Genomic DNA, 23,510 nt, shown 5'->3' on the forward strand with positions numbered 1-23,510 from the left:
ATCACCTTAACTATATAGCCTCCCTGTTTTATTAATACCCAATGTTTTTGTAAACATTGATTTGGTCCCTCGAGTCTGGAACAATTAAAGCAATGGGCAGTTTGTCACAAGGAAAGCAATAAGGTCTGATGGCTAATTTCATTCCCCAACAGCTCAGTGTAGCCTGACTTCACTGACTGCTCCTAGAGTGGGTGAGGTCTAGAAAATGAGGGCCAAAGGAAAGACTGGTGGTTGGGGATGCCCAACAGGAAATTTGTGTGCATTATCCAAGAAAGGTGCTTGGACCTGGTCCTTCTTCCTCAGGCAGCCCCTGTGCTAGGCATCTGGAGGGGCAGGAGGTGTCCCAGATGGAAGGTGTATGGAATCTCAGGACATTCTCTGTTTAACCGAGAAGAGGGATCTGGAGCCCAGGACTGTGGAGTTCAGAGGAGAAGTCAGTGCTAGCCTAGGAACAAGGGAAGACTTCAAACAGCATGTTGGCATTTCGAGATGTGTGGGATCTCAAGGTGAAAGCTTATTGTATCAGTTTCCTGTTCTGCTGCAACAAATCATCGTAAATTTAGTGTCTTTAAACAGCACAAATTATTATCTTATAGTACTGAAGATCAGAAGTTCAAAATCATTGGGTCAAAATCAAGGTGTTCTTGATTTTGGCTGGTTCCTTCTGGAGGCTTTAGGGGAGAATGTTTCCTTGCCTTTCCCACCTTCTAGAGGCTGCCTGTGAGCCTTGGTTCCTGGCCACTTCCTCCACTTTCAAAGCCAGCAGCAGAGCATCTTCGAACAAATTTCTTCCCTGACTCTGACTTTTCTACCTCCCTCCTTCCCTTATAAAGACCCTTGGGATCATGTCAGGCCACATGGATAATCCCAGATGGTTGCTCCATCTCGACATCCTTAACTTCATCCCATCTGCAAAGTCCCCTTTGCCACATAAGGTAACATATTTTAGGGATTTGGACATGGACATCTTTGGGGGAAGGGCATGACTCTATCCATCACTGATGATTCTTTGGAATTTCTAAAACTGAGAAATCAGTTTTCCATCAGCCTGGCTGATGGAAAGAGGGATTTGATTTGATTTGCAAGCCGGAGCGGCCCCAGTTGCCTTCTTGAAGTTGGGCCGAGGGTGTGTTTCTCCCCTACAGTGTGCGGTTCTGGGAGACATGCCTCCGAGGAGCAGTGGTGGGCTGGGGAGAGGAGCAGCCTGCAGCCTCCCTGCCCTCCCTCTGGAGGACTTTCGTAATGCGATGATAGTGCTGAGAGCTGGCATTGTGGGTTGGGCGTGGGGGCCTGCAGCTCTGCCAGGTGGGATCCCTGCTCCCAATTGCCATGTAGGCCAGCTGGACTCCCAGCAGGTAGGAGCTGCCATGAGGGCATGATGTGAGTAGCTGGGCAGGTCTCAGGTCACAGGTGCCTGAACTCTCTGCTATGGTGAGGGAGGCAGGGAACTGTCCCAGGGAACTCCAGCTGCCCTCAAGCCTCATATATCCCCACAGGGGTGCCCCCAGATCACCACAGCTGTCCCCAGATTTCTTCCTTCATTGGGGCCCTGATAGAGTTCCAGCTAGCTCTGCCCCTGGGACTCACCCCTGCATCTGCAGGCTGGGTCTTCAGCCTCAGCATGCAGCCCAGCCCTTGGGAAGTTGCCTCATCCCTGCGAGACCAGCTCAAGATGGGTTTAGTGGGCTCAGAATATTACCCTCCTCCATCTAAGAGTGGGCGGCCATGGCTTAGCACTACACAGGATCCTGAGATCAAAACAAACCAAATGCTTCCCTCCTGGAGCTGACACGTCCATAGGGAAGAAAATGTTATAGCCCCAGTACTCATGGTCACCTCTTTGCAAGTCAACTCAAAGTCAATGACCCGGACTCCTGAGCCCTCCACTGAAGCTCCATGAGGCCAGTGCCCCTGTCCCGGGCACCCACATTTCCACAATGCACAGCTTATGGTCCTCCACTTGTTTCCCTGCTTTTGGTAATTCTGGAGATATAAGAAATACCATATATCTTTGGGACAGACAAATGGTGCCACCAAGTAGAGGGAAACTGGGGTTCCATTCCAGAGGCCTTGACATGTGACGTGAGCATCTAGATTGGACAAGAAGCCCAGGCTTCTCCATGGGAACCTGCCCCAAGTGTATTAGTTTCCTGTGGCTGCTGAAACAAATTGCCACAAACTAGGTGGCTTAAAACAACAGAAATGTATTGTCTCACAGTTCTGGAGGCCAGAGGTCCTAAATGAAGGTGTCAGCAGGCTTGTCCTGGAGTCTCTAGGAGAGAATCCTTGCCTGCATCTCCCAGCTTCTGGTGGCTCCAGGTGCTCCTTGCCAGCAGCTGCATCCCTCCACCCTCTGCCTCTGTCTTCATGTGGACTTCTCCCTCATGTCTCTGTGTCCCAAGTCTCCCTTTACCTTTCTCTTATAAGAATCCTTAACATTGGATTTGTACAGGGTGATCTCATCCCAAGATCCTTCAGTTAGTTACATCTGCAAAGACCCTTTTTCCAAATAAGGTCACATTCACAAGTTCTCGGGGTTAGAACTTAGACCTATCTTTTTTGGAGGTCACCTTTCAACCCACTGGCTCTGCACTGTGAACATGCATGGGTCACACACACACATGCACACACACATACACACACACCTGAATACAGCTGGATATATACCCACAGGCATTCCCCAAGTACAGCTGTTCCCCTTGTGCAGCAGATCTGATACATATTCAGTTACATACTTGCCCTTTAAATTTTTTTTCACTTACGTTCAAATCTGGTTATGGGTGATTAAGAGTGGACTTATTTGTAGAAATCTAAAAAGTAGGTGGCTCCATTTTTCAAAAGGAATGCTCTCTTCATGAATGCGCATCAGGTTTGGACAGGCAGAAATACACCACACGGATAAGTTTTTAAGCATATGCCTGAAATCTCTGAAAGACCTCACTATCTATCAAAGCCACCTTCTCCGTCATTAGAAAGCTGTGGGTTTTTTGGCATTAGGCCAAAATCTAATTTCCTGAACCATCTTACCTGTTGGTGCTCCAGCACCATGGGGGTGCCCAGCGCCTGGTGTCCCCCCTGCTACATGATGGCTCTCCGGTGTTTGAAGTCGGCTTTGGTCTACGCCTCTCCAGGCTAATTTTTTAATTAGCTTAAATTAATGGCAGTTCCTGGGGAGCTCCAGCCCCAGTAAAAGTGGCCTGAATTATTCAAAGATTTGAGTGTTTCAAATGCCTGTTTATCCTAATTAGCATCTTAGCTACAACGGTGCCCTCTGCCTCTAAGGAGCCACATTTTAACATGTTCCATATTTTAATGGATTTTCCTTGAATGAACTGTTTAATCAAGTGAAGACACATTTCATGAATGAATAGAAGTAAATCTATAATTATACACTTTAGTCAGGTAAGAGGAGTGACATTTCGGCACAATTCGTGGCTATATATAGCGAGTGCATTTGAATGACAAAGTAGGTTACCTCAGCTTCCATAGGAGAGCTGAGAATTCGCTTTGCTCTCAAGTTCATTTCGTAACCTAATTAGAATTTTCAGAGTTGTAAAGTGCATGTGGTGCAGCCCTGGTTCTTCCCGTCTTCACCTGGATCTGTACCTTTCTGGATGGTTCCTCTGCTGGTGCAGTGGCCTCATTAGGGAAGTTGTCTGGGGAACTACTGGCCATAGAAGCCAAGTGCCTTGAGATCTCTGGAGCTCTCTGCAGCCCCCAGCCACTGGCTGTGAATTTCACTTGCCCATGGGAGCCTTCTCTGTGTGGGACATGTGGTCTGAATGCGGTAGCAAGTTGCTGTAATAATCTGCTTCTCTCTTCTCCCTTTCTTGCTTTCTCTCTCATGTCCTCCTGCCTCCTTTCCTTCTCTCCATTTTCTCCTCTGTCATAGTCAGGGTCTGCTTGGGGTGCTAAGGGCCAGGAGTAGAAGGGCCTGGGGATTAAAGATGAGATGTACCCACTAGAGGGGGCAGGAGAGAGCTGGGGAGCAATCCTGGTGCCCTGGGTCTGGAGGAGATGGGGACAGGGGGCTCGGGGGTTTTCAGGCAGGCTGGCAACAGAGCCGTGAGCTTAATGATTCTGTTGCTCTTACCCCTAATCAGTAGCCACTTTAGCTACACATTGGAAACTCCTGGAAAGCTGTAAAAACACAGATGCCTGGGTCCTATCCCAGAAGTTCTGATTGGTTTAGGATGCAGCTAGGGCATTAGCAGTTTCTAAAACTCCCCAGGTGATCCCAACATGTAGTCCCAAAGTCTTTAGGTGACAGCAGCCCCAGCCAGCATCCTGACCACAACCTCCTGAAAGACCCTGAGCCAGACACCCCCAGCTCAGTTGCTCCCCATTCCTCACCATGGAAACTGTGGGGGACTGTGGATGCATATTGGTTTAAGCTGCTAAGTTTTGGGATAATTTGTTGCACAGCAGCAGATGGCTAATACAGATTATTAGTTATTCTGAATGTACCCCCAAGCCGATCACTTCTTGCCACCTCCCATATCGTATCATCTAGCCTCCAGAATCCCTCGCCTGGACCATTGCTGGAGCCCCTCCCTGCCCTTCTTCTTCCCCTCACGTCCCTGCCCCTCAGTGGTCTCACAGCAGCCTGAGCAACTGTTTCAAATCATAGTTCTAATAATGTCACTCCATCACTTAAAACCTCATCATGGGTTACTGTGCTTAGGGCCAAGATCTGGTCCTTCATGTGAACTGGAAGGCCTGCCCGGGCTGCCCTCACCTACCTCTTTCTCAGTTCATTCCGACAGCCTCCCCCAGGCCCTGCTTTAGGTTCTGCATTAAGCCCACTGGGACATTCTTTTAGTTTCTCCACCAGCTCCCCCCTGTCACAGGACGTACACATGCTGCTCCTCGGCCTGGAGTCCTTCCCCCTGCCATACCTCCTGGTCTGGGGCTGACTCCTCTGCTACAGCCTCTCCCAGAAGCCTGCCCCTGAACTTGAGTGCCCTTGTCTCAGTGAACATTTACACATTCCCTGGGACAGTCAGCTGACAAATGCCTCTTGCCCTCACTAGACAGAGATCCAGGAGAGTGAACAGTTTTGGTCATCGTTAGAGGCCCGGTGCTATCTCAGATGGTTCCTGAAAAGGAAGAGATGTCAATATCAGAAATGAATGAGTGGGTGAATAAGTGAGTGAATGAAGGAGTGGGACTGGTAGGGACAAACAGAGCCCATTCTGGAAAATCCAAAGTGGTGAGTGGCTGCTTGGGAAGGTGCTTAAGCCCAGAAGCCAGGCAGTGACTGAGCATGAGAGAGAATTTCAGTCCCAGGAATGAAGCAAGAGCTCAGATTGAGAGCCTGAGGTCAGAGAAGGTCCCTTGCCAGGCTCACTGGGGGCTGCACCCCAGGGCTCCTGACCTCAGGCCCCCTCACCTTGCATCCATGGAGGGCAGGAGTGTCCAGTACCAAGCGGGGGATCCATAGGAGCCAGGAGTTCACTGGCCCTACCTGTGGGTAGCAGGGAGTTGCAGGGGATGGGAGCCTGGCAGGGCGTGCAGATACAGTCCTGGGGCCCTAAAGCGGAGACAGCGTGGGTGGAGAGAACAGACTGGCCCACACAGTGATTTGGCCCATCAAATCACTGCATGAGGCAGCGGGTCATGCAGTGATTTGATAAACCCAAGGCTGGGTGATTCTAGAGAGAGGGCAGTGCCTGACGTCCTCTGGCAGCTGTTCTGTGTTTAATGGAGAGGTGCAGGTTTCAGAGCAGGGAGGAGGCCTTGCAATGGAGTGGCACTGTGGCCTTCTCAGAAGTGGGGACCAGCCTCCCTAATGGGACAGTGTGGACCCACATTAGGCTTAAACGGGTTACATGAACTCAATTAAATGCTGAGTGAGAAGATTCTTCTGAGTCATTCGTTTACCTACACTCTTTTCCCGATTCCATTTGCTTTCCACCTTTTTCTCTCATCTCCTTTTCCTCCTCCAACCCCTCCCCTTCTCCCGCTATGTCTTGCAGGCATGGATAAAGACTGTGCACTCCCATGCCTAGTGTGCGGACGGAGGTTGTGTGTTCAGTCAGTTGCAGGAGCAAAGCCATTGTGATGGCTTTATTGGAGTGACAAGTCTCTGTCACTCTCTTCGCCCACAGCCCCGTGAACCAGCTGGGAGGGAGGTTGTGGGCAGACGCACTCATCTCTGCTGCTCTGATGGCTGATCTGACCTGGCGGCATTTTCTCCCTGGTCAGCATGAGTGGGGCTGTCCCTACTGCTGGCTTTCCCTCAACGCCACGGATTTCTCCTGGCTCTTAGCTTTATGAAAAATGTGGGACTTCCTAGAACTTGAAGTCTGAGTTGAAGTATTAACAGTCTTGCATTTGGCTGTTTGATTCCCAAAGCTGCACAGGAGCCTGAGGAGTCATTGGTTTCACCCTTTGTGACCTTTACACTCTCCAGCCGGTGCCCATGGTCTCCGTAAAGGGCTCTTGGTTCCTGTCCTAGTCACACCTCTCTCCTCTGAGTGTGAACCACTTTGTCGCTACCCTGATGAAGGCAAGCAGAACTGAGCCCAGGGCTCTATGTGTGGTCTGAGATGGATTGCAGAGGGATTGTCCCTTCCTTCATTCTAGATGTGATACCTTTTAAAATATAGTTCCTGGCCAGGTGCAGTGGCTCACGCCTATAATCCCGGCACTTTGGGAGGCCAAGGCAGGTGGATCACTTGAGGTCAGGAGTTTGAAACCAGCCTGGCCAACATGGCGAAACCCCGTCTCTACTAAAAATACAAAAATTAGCTGGTCGTGGTGGCGGGTACCTGTAATCTCAGCTACTCGGGAGGCTGGGGCAGGAGAATCGCTTGAACCTGAGAGGCGGAGGTTGCAGTGAGCCCAGATCATGCTGCTACATTCCAGCCTGTGTGAAAGAGTGAGACTTTGTCTAAAAAAAAAAAAAAAAAAAAAAAGCAGGGGGTGGTGGGGTTCCTAGTCTTAATCACCCTTTGTCAGTTGCCTTGCTCAGTTAATACATTCTGGTCTCTTCTAACCAAGGGGAAAACATCCAAGCCATTAAAATTTTTTTCACACAATTATCAATCATTTACTTAAAATGTATCCTGCTTCCTTTAGAAGGTATTTCTTTAAACATAGAATTACCTGGAGAGCTTGTTAAAACATGGGGTGCTGGACCCCACCCCGTAGTGTCTGATTCAGTAGTTCTGGGCAGGGTTGGAGAGTTTGCATTTTTAGTAAATTCTCAGATGGTGCTGGTGTTACTGGTGCAGGGGCCACTGTTTGAGAACCACTGCTTCAGGGACATGCTTTCTGGCACGAACTCACATGGATGGGCCACACCCGTTCTTGTCGCGGGGGTGAGGAGGAGGTGTCGAGTTAACAACTATTGCCTCCAAGCCTCTTACCGCAGATTATTTATTCCAGGGGCTCTGACCCATCCGTTCCTCTCCATGCCAAATGTTTTCAGCTCCTTGTGGATTTGTTCCTTGGCCAGGTCCTGGATCCGCTGTACCAGAAGCGGGGAGAGTTTTCCCTTTGGGTAACCCCAGAGGCCCTGGCCTGTAGGGAGCCCAGTCCTTCCTCACCTCCCTCCCAGCAGCCCTGGGTGCCTGCTCACAGCTCTCCTCACTGCCTGTCAGTCTGTGTCTCCTGCCCTCCTGGGGCTCCCTTCCAGGTGAGGGGCAGCCTTCTAACCTCCCCTGCCCATCATTACCCATCTCTCCCCGTCCCTCTCAGGATGCCCAGAGCTTTCAGCAAATCAGACTCCTGGTGGCTGCCTCACTTGGCCCAATATGCAGATTAGACCCCCAGGGGCACCCCCTGCCATACTTTGTGTGTGTGTGTGTGTGTGTGTGTGTATGTGTGTTTGTGAGAGTATGTTGTGTGTGTGACTGTATTTTATTAGGAATTAAGAGTTTTTCCTTTCTGAGAAGAACATACTTCTATTTTTATACAGGAGATTAATAGATAAAAGGAAATCATTTTGCAGAAATGAAATTAATGGCAAGACATTGGCTCCAGTTTTTGTTTGTTTGTTTTTGTTTTTGTTTTTTGAGACAGAGTCTTGCTCTGTTGCCCAGGCTGGAGTGCAATGGTGCAATCTTGGCTCACTTCAACCTCTGCCTCCCAGGTTCAAGTGATTCTCCTGCCTCAGCCTCCCAAGTAGCTGGGATTACAGGCACATGCCACTACTGCCTGGCCAATTTTTATATTTTTAGTAGAGACGGGGTTTCGCCATGTTGGCCAGGCTGATTTTGAACTCCCGACCTCAGGTGATCCAACCGGCTTGGCCTCCCAAAGTGCTGGGATTACAGGCGTGAGCTACCGCACCTGGCCTGGCTCTGTTTTAAATAAGAGATAACTGCAGTTACAGAAGGAAACCCAGGTATTTACAAATTTTCTTAGTAAATCTTCCATCAGTGTACTAAAGGGTCTTTCTACCCACTTAAGGAGCATGTAAATTTTTTCCCTTGTGAGGAAGATCTATTACATTGTTTCTTTTCTATGCTTTTGTTACTTTAAAATGTCATTTATAATATTACTGATTGCCTCCATTTGCTTTCCCCAGAAAGTCCATTAGGATAAATACTTCAGGTGAGCACAGACTCCTGGTGCTGAGATTATGGGCGGTGAGTGGCGGACCTCACTGACCATCTGTTCTGGTCTGTTCTGGTTCACTGGGCCTCTGAAACTGTCCACATCGGGCAGAATCCCGAAGAGCCAGCCAGGACTGGGAATCACACTTCAGTTTCCTCATCTGTGAAATGAGGGGAGGGATGAGGTGACATCTAGGGTGTGTTTTGTCCGTTTGTTTTGAGGTCTGATCACCTATAAAACGTTTTATTCTGCCATGTTTATATATAGCTTTCATGCACACATTAGTACACACATGTGGATACCCAAGCCGCTGCTGCCTTGATGCTTTGCCATTTGCCTGGGAATGATCACTGCAACTTCTAAGTGGTGTGTAGAACTTTAGAGTTTACAAAGCCATTCCACATCTTCAGTGTTTCTGGTGGGCCTTGAGTCAGCCCCGTGAGCTACTTGCTGTATTGCCCCCATCTTATAGGTGTGAAAACTGAGACTTCAGAGCTTGAGTAGTTTCTCAGAATGTGGGTGCCACGCAAGTGGAGAGCCAAGGCTTGACTGTGTGTTTCCAGGAGCTCACGCATTGAGCTCCTCCCAGGAGGGCCACGTGTGCATGTTTTCCCTGTTTAATAATGACTGTTGTTCCACGACACCCTCGTGATGCTCAGAACTCATCATGGGACCCACCTGTATCCAAAAGGATTTGAGGCAGCAGAAATAAACTCCAATGGAAAAGTTAACTTTCCCCCCGCATTGACTAGTCACCAATCTTCCATCAAGTTGAGGTAAAAACGAAGGATGGACAAGGATCACCCTGACTGGGACAGCGTCTTTGTTTTTACAAAACATTGATCGCAAGGCATTTCAAGCATTCAGAGTAAAATAAACACCCATGGACTTGCTAGCCGGAATGATTACATGTTCACATTGGCTCCATTTACTTCATGTTTCTCTCAAAGAAATAAAAGATGGCAGCTCCCATCACAGTCTCTTTTGTCTCCCTTCCTTGATGGTAACCATCCTGTGACATTTAGGGCCAGATTATCCAAAATGCTCTGATGGATACATTACAAGGATCCACCAAGTGTTGAAATAAGAAGTTCTTTTTTATTGTGGTACAATATACATAACAGAAAATTTGTCATTTTAACCATTTATAAGGGTACAGTTCAGTAGCAGTAAGTATATTCACATGTTGGTGCAACTATCACTACTGCATCTGCAGAACTTTTTTTTTTTAATCATTCCACACTGAAACTCTGTGCCCATTAAACCATCACACCTCCTCCCCTCCTCCCCTCAGCTGCTGGTAACCACCATTCTACTTTCTGTCTCTATAAATGTGACTAATCTGAGTATCTCGTATGAATAGGTCATACAATATTTGTCCTTTTGTGTCTGCCTTATTTCACATAGCATGATGTCTTCAGGGTTCATCCATGTTGTAGCATGTGTCAGAATTTTATTCCTTTTGAAGGCTGAATAATATTTCACTGTCTGTATATACCACAGCTCGTTTATCCATTCATTGAGCGGTGAATGTTTGGGTTGCTTCTACCTTTTAGTTACAGTGAACACTTGCCCTTATGAACATGGGTGTAAATTGTCTGTCAAGTCCCTGCTTTCAAGTTTTTGGGTATGTGCCCAGAAGTGGAATAGCTGGATCATGTGGTAATTCTATATTTACTCTTTTGAGGGGCTGCCATACTGTTTTCCACAGCAGCGGCAGCGGCAGCATTTTACATTTCCACCAGCAATACACAAGGGTTCTAGTTTCTCCACATCTTCACCAACACTTGTGGTTTTGCTTTTTGGTAATAGCCATGCTAATGGGTGTGAACAAGAAGTGCTTAAAGCATCTCCTAAAGAGGAAGAAACTGAGGCCCAGAGAAGGGGAGGATCACATGAGAGGTTGAGGTCACAAGCAAGTCAGTGCTACAGCAGGAACTAGAAGCTGGATCCCCTAACCCCAACCTAGTTCTTGCTACCAAAACACAAAGTCCAGTTTCCATCGCTCTGTGTCAGAGGGTGCGCAGCCATGGCCACAGGCCAGATACAGACTTTAAGTTTATGTGGTTCGGTCCTTACTTTGTTTTTTTTTTTTTTTTAAATTCAAAATAGTATCCACATTTAAAAATTAGGGGATTTTATATTTTAAAAGTCTGAATTTCTGATTTTCCCCCTAAAAATCAGAAGGTCTGGTAACCCTCAACCCACGTTCTAACTCAGCAACCAACTGTTGCTGTCTTTTGTTTTGTTTTGCTCTGTTGAAACAAGGTCTTGCTCTGTCACCCAGGCTGGAGTACAGTGGCATGATCATGGCTCACTGCAGTCTTGAACTCCTGGGCTCGAGCAATCCCACCGTCTTGGCCTCCCAAAGCGCTGGGATTACAGGTGTGAGCCCATGCCCAGCCCTATCATTCTGTAATGTCCTTCCACACAGGCTAGTTCACACACTGGCTGGTCCTGGTAACACTGGAGTTTGCAGGCCTTTGCTTTTCACATCCATAGATATTCCTCATTCTGTGTGTCAGTAGACACATAGTTATGTTTAACATCACAGGCAGGTTCCATACTTCTTTCCTCTTTCCTCTACTCTGTATTGTCTTTGAATATCTTAGCTATTTCCTCACCATAAAAGTGAAATAATGTTGCAAATAAATAATGCAACATATTAACAAAGACGTAATTGAATAGCCTGATTTGGAGACAGTGTGATGTGGTGGAGAAACACCAGCAAAGGTGCTAATCTTGACTCTTGCAGGAACTCCCTGGGCAATCTTAGAAAGTCCCTTCCCTGTCTGGCCTCCTTGTATCCATGTGTCAGTTGCAGGGTGGGACTGGGGAATCCTCAAGTTTTCATGGGCTGGTCTAGTTAATAATGTAAAACAAAACCACTCACTTTGCATTGTCGGTGGAGTAGAGAAACTCGCTTTGCCCAGTTGACTTCCCCAGGATGACCCCTCTGAACTGATCCTTCCTATGGTCCCCAGCACACCCACCCTCTGCTTTCTCTTTGCTGACAGGTGCGGAACGACCTGACTGGCGTTCTGTATGGCGAGGACATTGAGATTTCAGACACCGAGAGCTTCTCCAATGATCCCTGTACCAGTGTCAAAAAGCTGAAGGTAGGTGTGGCTAGCCACAGGGTGATCTCAATGCCCTGGGTGCCCAAATTACCTGACTATGAAGGAGCCTCAAGTGTGGTCTGGGTCTCAAGTTCATTTCCACCTTGGCATCCCAGACAGGAGAAGCTCCCAGGAATTGGCTTCCCTTGGCTTTTCCTTCCTTGCTGTCCAACACTGGCCAGAGGTGCTGGCTGCAGGTGCACAGCCACTGAGCACTTTCCTGATGGTTTTATATCTCTCAACACAGTGTCAGGGGCACGCAGGGCACACATGATTATCATGTCTGTTTTGAAGAGTCACAGAGAGAGGAACTGTCTTGCAGAAAGCCCACAGCAAACAAGTCTTGTTGTTGCAACTGAAAGCCCAGGCTCCTGACCCCTATCCGGATGGTGATACTTACTTTAGAAACAGGGTCAACTAGAAGTTTCCCCAGTTGTAAGTCAGTCTCTAACTTTCATTTGTCCATTCATTCTGCAAACTCTCTCAAACAGCTTTTATAAACCAGACCCTCTCCTGGGCTCATAGACATCATCGGCCTTGACCTTGTCCTCATATTGCTCCCAGCATGGTGAAGAAGACAGAGAGACCTCTCAGGGGAAACAGGAACAAAGGGGCCTGGCAACAAAGGGAGGAAGTGACTCATCCCACCTGGGGAGAGGGCTCAGACAAGGCTCCATAAAGAGACAACATTTGGTGGTGGAGGAAGAGAGGGATCCCCTCCTACAGGAGCCCGGCATGGTAGGAGGGAAGATCAGAGGGTAGGATAGGCATGCTCATCATGGCTTAGGATCAGCAGGAATTCCACAGAGGCAGAAGTACCTGGAGTGGGGTAGAAGGGAGGCTGAAACAGAAGTCAGTTCCCAGGAGCCTTGAATGCCAAGCTTAGAAGTTTGATCTTTTATCCTGGGGACTTCCTGGAGGTTTGTAAGCAGATGCCAGTGTCATCAGAGCTATCAGATTCCTCTTTCCCTCTCCTCCATTCCTTCAGGCACTCCCTTGAAGTCAATGGCATGGAGACCCCAGATGCCAACTGCAGATATGTCCCTTCTGTCTCGTGTGGGTCCCAGGTTACACCAGTCAGAGCAGGTAGCAGCTTACAGCAGTTGCCTTCTAAATCCTCCAGTTCACAGATGGGGAGCCCAAAGCCCAGAGAAGGGGAGCAAGGAAAGCAACATATCAGTTGTCTACCACCTCCTTCAGAGCAGACACAGAGCCTAAGGGTCACATTTCAGCCTCGGGAGCCTCTGCAGATGAGGACACAGTAGTCAGGGAAGGGCCTGTTTGACAGCCGAGGTGGCTGGAGCCAGGTCTCCCCCTTGCAGTGTCACAGGCTATGTGGGGCCTGGAGGATTCAGGGGTGGGGTGGCTGCTCTGCAGGAAGCATCTGGGGCAGGGTTGGGAGAGGAGGGGGGGGCCTGCAGCTGCGCTGACGTTCTCATGCCACACGCAGAGGCATCTCCCCATGCCGGGCACTTGAAATAGCTCCCTGAGCTCCAGAGGCCCAGCATCTACAGACTTTAATGTTTAAAGAACCTTTGTGTGCAGAGCAGAGATACTAGTTGAAAGTCAGCAAGAAACTGGGGATGAAACTGGGCTCTCTGCCCATCAACCAACCAACTCCAACAGAAGTAGCACCGACATTAACCATAATGAAAATAACAGCTGAAATAGCCACCTTTCCAGTGCATTGACCACAGGCCAGGCCCTGTGCAGAGCCCTTCACTTTATTTGCTCATTTCATCCTCCCCAAAGTCCTCAGATGGAGGGAATTTTTGTATTCCTGTTTCACAGATGTGGACTCAAGACTCAAGAAGGTTAGCAACTACCCCAAGACACCCAACTGAAAAATGGTGGGTTGGGATTCAAACCCATGTCTGGGCAATGTCATGGCCCAGCTTTCTCCACTGCCCTGCATGTACTTCTGAGAAAGGATTCTGGCACCACATAAGCCAGGAGAGCAGCACCAATGACAGAGTCCTCATCTGTTGGCAAAGGCTCCCCTCACCCAGACACCTGCACAGCTCCTTCTTGTGCCTCTTGCAGTCTTCTTCCAGTCACCCCCTTCTCCCAGAGGCTTTCCCTGAACACTGTATTTAAAAATTGAAATCCCTGTTCCTCCAACTCCCATTTGCCCCTTTCTGCTAATTTTCTCCTCCATTTCACTGATCGATACCTATTTTCATTTCCTGGGACTGCTGCAACAAAGTACCACAAACTAGGTGGTTTATAACTACAGAACGTGCTCTCTCAAAGGCTTAGGACTCTTCCATGCCTTTCTCTTGGCTGCTGGAGTCACCGGTAATCTTTGGCAGTTTGTGGCTCACCACTGCATCACACCAATCTCTACCACACATGGCATGTCCTCTCTTCTCTTTATATTGTCTTTTTAGGACACTGGTCATGTTAGATAAGAGCCTCCCCCATTCCAGTATGACCTTGTCCTAACTAGTTACATCTGCAATGACCCTGCTCTCAAATCAGGTCATATTCTGAGGTACGAGGGGTTATGACTTCAATATACACAATTCAACCTCTAAGAGTATCTGGCCTTCTATTCATTTTACCTGGTACTTTATCGTCTGTCTCCTCCCATTAGAATGTAAGCTCCAGGAAGCAGAAATTTCTATCTGTGTTGGTCACTCTTCTATTTCCCATCACCTAAACCCCAACCTAATTTGCTCAACTGTTTGTTGAGTGTGTGTGAATGAAATACCAAGTCTGGACAAAATGCACCAGAGGATACAAGGATATAATACTCAGGAATGACGGGAAGGTAGTTACTTTTGGAAACCTCAGAGGAAAAGCAAGTTTCTGAGTTCTTGTGGGTTAAGATGGAGAAGGAGGTACAGAGGACAGGCAAGAAAACCAGATATCAAATGGTAGAACTGGAATCTGCATTGGAGGTAGTAGAGAGCAGAATTAAAGCTAAGAAAAATAAGAAATCAATAAGGTGGAGGGCAAACTTGAGATACTTTCCCAAAATTCAGAGGAAATCGCCAAAGAGATCAATCCAGTGAGATAAAGGATAACAGTTGTGGATACTGGAGAAGGGAGTTTTCCTAAGGGAAAACCAGGACAAAAACAGAACCAAAATCCAAAGCAGTAGAAATGGTAGCAATGAGCACACCTACCATTCAGATTTTGGTCCCTAACACCATTCTCCAGTAAAAGGAACCAGGGCTCCTTAGACAAATGGCTGGTTCTATGGGGCAGGAAATAGACAAGATGATTCTGGGGTATTTTGTAACACCAGAAGGTAAGGAGTAATACACATACTGGTGGGGCTGTATCAAGGGAGTACAGTTGCTGATTGACAGAGCTCCCAGTGGCCAAAGCTGGAACAATTTGAACACAAAAATTAAAGTAGTATTAGAATATAACCCAAAGTATAAAGTAAATCTCCACCAGTTTACTCTTACGTAAATGATTGACTAATAAATGGGAGAGCATAGGCAAATCTCCTACACAGAAGAATTCAAAATAATTTACATAGATACCTCACACTCCAAAGAGGTAGGTCATAACTACACACTTCTTAAGTTACTTTGTTCCAAAGGGTACAGTAGGAAAAGAGGGGGGATAAAAAAGAATAACTTGACAGTTGAGAAACCTGACATACGTTCCCTGAGCCAGGCAATCAAGGTCAACGTCAGCAGTGATAAGTCACGTTGAAAGCTCCCTTGACATAATGTGATGGAAATAACTTTACCTCTGTGGTCTTCTTCCCCAGATCCCATAACCCCAGTCTAACCATGAGAAAAACATCAGACAAATTACAGTTGAAGGCCATCCTACAAAATACCTGACCAATACTCCCCCAAACTGTCTAGTTCATCAAAAATAGAGAAAGCCTGAGCCAAAAGGAGCTGAAGGAGGCATGACAACTAAATACAATGTGGTATATTCTAGATGGGATCCAGGAATAGAAAAAGGATGTTTGAGAAAAAGACTAAGGAAATCTGATTAAAGAATGGGCTTTAGCTAATAATAACATCAATATTTATTCATTGTGACAAATGCACAAAATGCTAATATAAAACATTAATAATAGGGAAAACTGGATGAGGGGTTGTATGGGAACTCTGTATACAGTCTCCACAATTTTTCTGTTTTCAAATAAGAAGAATTTTTGTTTTTTGTTTTTTGTTTCTTGTTTTTTGTTTTTTTGTTTTTAATAGGAAACAAGCTTAAGTGGGCTCAAGACAGACTTAGAACTATAGATTGGGCCATACAGAATTTCCATTATTCTACAATTTTTGAACTACAAAATCAACAATTTTATATGGAAATGTACAGACTATATGAGCAAACTAGCCAGCTTCTGCAGAACTGGTGAAAAGAGAGTCATACTTAGACAGGTTTTGCCAAAATTTTGACATACTTAGTGGAGAAAATCTTACAAATATCTAGGCCAGGAAAAAAACAAACTTCCCATAGAGATGCAAAAACCAGGCCACTCTCCGACTCCTCTGAAGCATTACATCCCAGAGACAGTGGAGCAACGGGAGACATTCTCCACTGTATGGGGCTCACACGATGTTCCAGCCAGGTCCCCTTCTTGAAGCTAATCCTGAAGTGCGACGCAGCCAAGAGCGAGGGCATACTTTACGGCTGAGGTCGTGATAGAAATGGCTGAGCAGGGATCATGGGAACCCATGGAAGGAAAACGAAGTCTAAATAATTTTATAAAAGTGTAATGCAGATGCAAAAATTACATATAATTTTATACATAATGCAAAAATAGATACGGCAATAGGCATAATTGAGATATAAAAATCCAAATTACCTTCACAGGCCTAAGAAGAGATGATTTTTTTTTAAAAAGAGTGCTTAACTCCTGGCGTTAACTAGGAGAGGGACTCAAAAGAGACCATTTTGCTCATGAGTTTCATAATTAGAGAGATGTAAGCTAAAGAATGCTTTGAATAACTCAGTGGTAAATATACCATAATGCAAACAGAACCTGAAGCTGCAGAAACACAAAAATAAAACAAAGGAAATCTCATCCTTGTTTCGAAATAGAAAGCAAACATGAAAACCAGAAAGCACAAAACAGATCATTGCAGACCACATACACTGATTCTGACCGGAAGTTCAAACAGGCCAAACTCATTATCAAAAGGAAAAGACTTTCAGATTGTGTTTCGAAACACGAAGTCTAGCTATTTACTTCAGATAAACGTACTGATAGGTATGATACTGAAAGGGTAAAGGTAAAAGGTTGAGCAGAGGTCTACCAAGCAAATCAAACTACAGCAAGAATCCCAGTATTCATATCAGACCAAAGCGTGTTCAAGGTACAGGTGTCAAACAGGACTCAGGAGAGTCATTTTCTATAGATAAGGCTTCAATCCACCTTGAGAATAACACACTCATAGTCTATTATTGCTTTAAATTACATCTCACTGAAATAAAGAAAGAAAAGCCTGTTAAAAATAGAGAGGGAAATTGACAGAAACACAATAGCGTTGGGAGGCATCACATCTCTCTCTCATTCTTGGACAGTTCACCCAGGCGAAAAAAGGCAAGAGCACAGAGGAACTGAATAATGAAATTAATAAGGCTGATTTAGCAGATGTGTATCGAAATTTGTATCAAGAAAGTCAGGAAATAAAACCATTTCTGTGTGATGAAGTCACGAGGCCCTTTAAGCTCATTCCAAGCCTGTTCTGAACAGGGGGTGGCTAAAGTTTAGCTGTTTCCAGGCGGGGCTAGGAAGCTGCTCTGCACAGACCAAGTCCTTGGCACTCCTGGGGAGAGATCCAGGTGTCGGATTTCCCTTTCTGGACATTTCAGTTGTTTCATGCACCTTCTCCGAAGTGGCCTTCTGCCCTGTATTCGTATTTCCATTTTTCAGAAGAATTGGTGGTGCGTTATTTCAACCATGGGGCATCCACAGACCCTTATGTCTGGAACTGACATGAGAGGGGCAATTGCCTCAGTTCAGTCCAGGTGCTCTGGAGAGCAAATATATTTGTGGAAAGAACAGGAACTTTTAAAGAAAATCTTTTATTGTGAAATGAAACAACAATTTAAAAGCCACAGAAATCAAATGAATGTCTAAATGTCATAAGGCAAACAGGACACAGGTCAGAGAACTTTATCAGATACCCCAAAAGTCCCTTCCATCCACAGCCCCCTGCCTCCACCATCAGGAACCCTATGCCCTACTTGCACAGAAATCACCAGCATTCTTTTTTCCTTTTTTGTCAGAACTCAGAAAGTATAGGGAATGCTGTTCTAGTTGTGACCCTTTGTTTTTTTATTGTAGTAAAATATATGTGACATAAAATTTACCATTTTAACCATTTTTAAGTGTTCATTTCAGTGACATTAAGTACATTCACAGTGTTGTACAACCATCCCATTATCTGCTTCCAGAACTTTTTCATCATCCCAGACAGAAACTCAGAACGGGGGCTTTGTGTGTGTGTGTCTCACTCTGTCGCCCAGGCTGGAGTGCGGTGGCACGATCTTGGCTCACTGCAACCTCCATCTCCCGGGTTCAAGCGATTCTCCTGCCTCAGCCTCCTGAGTAGCTGGGATTACAGGCGCCCTCCACCACGCCTGGCTAATTTTTGTATTTTTAGTAGAGATGGTGTTTTACCATGTTGGCCAGGCAGGTCTCAAACTCCTGACCTTAGGTAATCCGTCCGCCTTGACCTCCCAAAGTGCTGGATTATAGGCATGAGCCACCACACCAAGCATAACAGGGGCTTTTGAATCAAGTGGACCCAGGGTTGGACTCCATCCCCGCCTTGATGTCTTCCTCTGTAGAGACGGCACTGGGCCGTCCCAATTGTGTGATGGTCGCCATATGCAGACTGTTGGGCTCTCTCAGGGACTGAAAAATCAGTAGTTGATATTATGTTCGAAACTTGGGAGACACTGGAATAGAGAAAAGACGAAATAATAAAACACTAAATAATAAAATTAGGGAATTTCAGGGAAAGAAGCCATGGAATTCCCTATGTTTTAATGAATATCTTAAAATAATAACAAAGGACTTTCTAAAATCCAAACTTCGAGACAGTAAGCAAAGTTGAGAGATTGTGAGCAATTCATTTAGGGTCTCTGGGACCACAGAGCTTCCCTATTGCAAGTGAATTTACCAGAGGAGACAGGAGCCTTGCTTGCCTGTGTCAGTGCTGTGCCAGCAGGCACCTCTTTCCAGAGGGCTCCTCTTCTCTCTCTCCATCTTATCACAGCCTCTTCTTCTGACCTCATCCAACGCTTCTGCTTCAACATCAAAGGAGGACACTTTTAAGCACTCCCTTTGTGCTCACAGATTCATGAATTCATTTCATCCCCACAATAACTTTATAATAGCAGTCAGCAAACTACAGCTCATGGGCCAAATCTGGCCCACTCTCTGTGTTTGTAAATAAAGTTTTATAGGAACACATCCATTCACCACAATGTCTTTGGCTGCTTTTGTGCTACAGTGGCAGAATTGAGTAATTGCAACAGAGACTATATGGCCTATGAGACCTAAAATATTTACTATCTGGACTTTTATAGAAAGTGTTTGCCACCACCTGCTCTGAAGATAGGTACTATTATTATCCCCATTTTATAGGTAGAGAAACTGAAGCTCTGGGAAGTTTAATAACTATCCTGAGGCCATGAAGCTGATTAAGTGACTGAGCTGCGATTCTAGCTCAGCAGTCTAGCTACGGACTGGCTCTGAACCTCCACGGCATGCCTCCCAGCTTCGTGTCCACCCACACTCCTCAGTCAGCAGAAAGATTCCTGCATAGCCTCTCAACATTCCAAGGTTACTCATACCCAACATTTTTAAATGACCTGTCTCCCCACATTTCTTCTTAGTAATAAAACAGGAATGAAGTGGCTTTGCAACCTACTTGCCTTAAGTGGAGGAGTGGTTAAAAAAAAAAAAAGCACTAGGGAATGACAGAAAGACACAGATAAGCAGAAAGCTCTCATCTTTACTTTTTATATTAATGCAATATTTGGGCCCAGTGCAACATCATGAAGACCCTCTAAATTGAGCCAGGCTTTCTACTCTTAAAAAAGGAAAAGAAAATATGTCTCTGCCATTTAGAGCCATGTTTGGCTTTCTTTTTTGAGTGACTCACAAAAATAGCCCAATTCTCCAACAATACTAGTGGGGATCCTTAAGCCTCACATTAAGGGGACAGCTTTGAACAGAAAAGCTACTTGACTAGTCAGCAACAACTGAGTGTCCTAGAACCCCAGCAGAGCGGGGAGGGAGACAGGATCAGCCTAAGGTAAGGCCTCTCAAGAGAGGGCGGTATCTGCATTTCCCGTTGCTGCTGTGACAAATCTGAACAGCTTCAAGCAACACAAATGTGTCTTACTGTCTGGAAGCCAGATGTCCTACATGGATCTTGACAGGCCAACATCACAGTGTCAGTAGGGCCAAGTTCCTTCGGGAAACTCTAGTTCCAGTATCTAGAGACCACCTGCATCCCTCAGCTGGCAGCCCCCTTCCTCTGTCTTCAAAGGGAGCCATAGTCAGTGGAGCCTTTCCCACACTGTATCACTGTCTCTGCCTCGGCCATGTTTAAGGACCCTGTGAATACATGAATGCATTTAAGGACCCTGTGAATACATTATCACCTGGAAAATCCAAGAAAATCTCCCTATTTTAAGATCAGCTGATAAACAACCTTAATTCCATTTGCAATGTGCCTTTTCCCTTTACCACGTGACATAACATACTCACAGGTTCTGGTGATTAGGATGTGGCCTTTTTTGGGGGGCTAGGGGAGTGGGGACAGGGTCTCACTCTGTCGCCCAGGCTGGAGTGTAGTAGTGTGATCACAGCTCACTGCAGCCTCAACTTCCTGGGCTCAAGCAATCCTCCCACCTCAGCCTCCCAAGTAACTGGGACTACAGGCATGTACTACCACACTCAGCCAATTTATATATATATATGTAAATATATATATACTTTAAAAATATATATATCTGTTTTAAATTCCTGTTTTATTACTAAGAAGAAATGCGGGGAGACAGATCATTTAAAATATGTATACTTTAAAGTATATATATATTTATGTATTATATATGTTTGTATAATATATAATATAATATATACTTATAAATATATATTTATATATTTTTAAAAGTATATATATTTAAATATATATATTTTAAAGTGTATATATTTTTAAATATATATATTTATATTTTTATATATATTTTTTATATAAAATATATATATTTATATAATATATATATTCAAAATATATATTATATATAATATATATTTAAAATATATATTATATATAATATATATTTTATATAAAATATATATTTTATATATATATAATATATTAAAATATACATAAAATATATATATTTTTTTTTTTCTTGTAGAGACAGGGTTTCTGCATGTTTCCCAGACTGGTCTTGAACTCCTGAGTTCAAGTGATTCTCCTGCCTTGGCCTCCTAATGTGCCAGGATTACAGGCATGAGCCACTGTGCCCAGCCAGGATGTGGCTATTATTCTGCCTGTCATACGTCGACTACAAAGATAGGCTTTGAGAGGACTGCCCTCCCCTTGCTCTGTGGGAAAGTCCTAGTGGGAACTGTGTTCTCCCTCTCAACTCTGGCCAAAAACAAGTCCTTAGGGAATTGACTCCCTTTTTCCCAACCAGATAGGAGAGACCTGAGGAGAACTGCCACCCCCACAGGTCAGGAGTCCATCCTGACTGCCTGAAACTGAAGTTCATACAGGCACCCCAAGGGGACGCAAAGCTGCAGAATAAACATGGTGCATCTTTCTCACAGGCCAGGTTTGCTCAGAGACATGGAGACGAAAAGGTATTATTTTTAACTTATGACATAGATACATTATTGGAGTGTTAAATATACATGAATTTTCAAGATACAAGAATAAACTTTAAAGAAATGCCATGCTTTCCACTGGGCTGCTGTGGGCTATTCCCTCTTCGCTCCCTTCCTTGAGAGTGAAGCGTGTGCTTCTCTGCCTTTACGGACATTTCCAGTGGGGGATGGGGTCTAAATAAGACAAATTTTAGCTAAATAAAAGAGACTACTCATTTTGGGTGTGGAATCAGTTTGTCAGAGCCAGGAAGGACTTTGGAGAACACTTCTAGGCTAACCTTCTAGGGCCCACTCCAGGTCTGCAGCCAGACAGTTGGGGCACAGGACTGGCCTGGGCTTCCGAAGCCTTAGGCAGTGCCTGCTGGCCCAGGTCATGGCCAGCCTCTAACAGCTCAGCTGCCTTAGGGATTTATAGCATCTCATCTCTTTATATAGCATTGTGACATTTGAATTTTCAGCAGCCCAGCACAGTAGGTAGTCTGCAAGGCTAGGCTCTGAGAAAACAGGAAGCCATTGAGTGGGTCTAGACAGATGCATGGGTGGCAGGAGATTCCAGACAGCCCAGAGGTCAGGCTGAGGCTCAGGGTTGAGCTTGACCTTCCTTGCAAGATTCCATGCTCCGGAGGCAAGGAAGGCTGGCCAGAGGGCATGGTCCCTAATCTTCCTCACCTCTGCTGTCCTGCACTTTTAAATGCACACCAGCGATTTTAGTGGCTCAGGATTGCATTTGCCATTTATATCCTTTCACTTCAACATCTGCATGACTTTTCTCGATTAGCTGTTGCTGCAGATTGAGTGCTGAGCTCCAGCAGCTCAGACCCAGTGGGGTTTGCCTCCTCAGCTGGGAGGCAGTAGATAGGAGTGAAGGGTCAATCACTCAGGCTCTGGGACCACACCCACCTGGGGCAAGGCCAGTGCCACCACCTATTTGTGTGACCTGGCGTCTTAGGTTGAAGTCCCTACAAACAGAGCCTGAGATGCTTGGGAAAGTGATTTATTGAGGGAGTACTCTTAGGAGAAGGGGAGGGAAGCAGGATGAGGCAGGAGGGGCTCTGTCTTGGATGGATACCAGTTTAGCCTGGCCCCAGAGGGGTCTCTGGAGCACAGACGGCACCACAGAGCTGATCCCACCTTTTAGCAAGGGGGCTGGAGTTTTCCACCAATGTGAGTCAGTTGTTGGCTGCTCTCTGTGGGGTGTGGGCATGGCATGGCTCCCATGGCCAGGAAGCTCCCCTTAGCTGAGGGCAGTTCTCCAGAGAAGGGAGCGAGCTGTCAGCAGCCCACCCTCACTGCAGCCAGGGCGGGTGTACCAGCCTCAAGGAGGTGCACCTGCCCCGGCTGTAGTGTTCTTTGGACCCTGCTTTGCTCATGAATCTTTCCAAAGTGAGTATAAAATAGCGCCCACCTTCCAGGGTGGGGCTGACGGACCGATTAGCACAACAGCTCAGAAAGGGCTCGAGAGTTGTTATTTTTATGGTGTTAAGATTGCTTGCAAACCGGGGGTACACGCTAGTTCTTTGAATTGGATTATCCTTGCTAAGTGTCGTGTGTGTGTGTGTGTGTGTGTGTGTGTGTGTGTGTGTGTGTGTGTGTGTGTGTGTGTTTAGCTCTCTTTAAGCATCCCAGAGACAAAGTGGTTCTAGATGAGGGATGAGACAGAGTCAAGAAAGAGGAAAGGAAACCTACCCGGGGTTGGCAACATCAGACTCCTCTCCAGAGGGAGTTTAGTGGGCCTCTCCCTCACTCATCCCATCACTGGGGGGAGGGAGGGTTTGGGCTGAACACCCCTCCCCATTTTCCTACCACATTCCCATGGCTGTTTCCTTCCACGTTTGCCCCTTTCCCGTGGAAGTAGCCTCTTGAGGGTGTGAACATAGGTCTCCATGTGTGGTCTCCAACCCTAGACCTGACCATCTCATCTGCCCCAACTCAGGTCATCTGCTTTCACTCCAGGAAGGGCCCCTACACAGCCAAGTCCCTGGAAGGGC

At 46.1% G+C, this 23,510-nt stretch overlaps 1 protein-coding gene across 1 annotated transcript in view; it reads left to right on the top strand.

The window, feature by feature from the left end:
* Positions 1–23,510, top strand: part of GABBR2 (gamma-aminobutyric acid type B receptor subunit 2) — a 416,683-nt gene that overhangs the window by 201,555 nt on the left and 191,618 nt on the right. The window contains exon 4 of the mRNA XM_015117226.3: positions 11,583–11,684. Coding sequence (XP_014972712.3) covers positions 11,583–11,684 — 102 coding nt within the window. The remainder of the gene's footprint in view (positions 1–11,582; positions 11,685–23,510) is intronic.

This window comes from Macaca mulatta, chromosome 15 (genome assembly GCF_049350105.2).
Source record: "Macaca mulatta isolate MMU2019108-1 chromosome 15, T2T-MMU8v2.0, whole genome shotgun sequence".
Lineage (NCBI taxonomy): Eukaryota > Metazoa > Chordata > Mammalia > Primates > Cercopithecidae > Macaca > Macaca mulatta.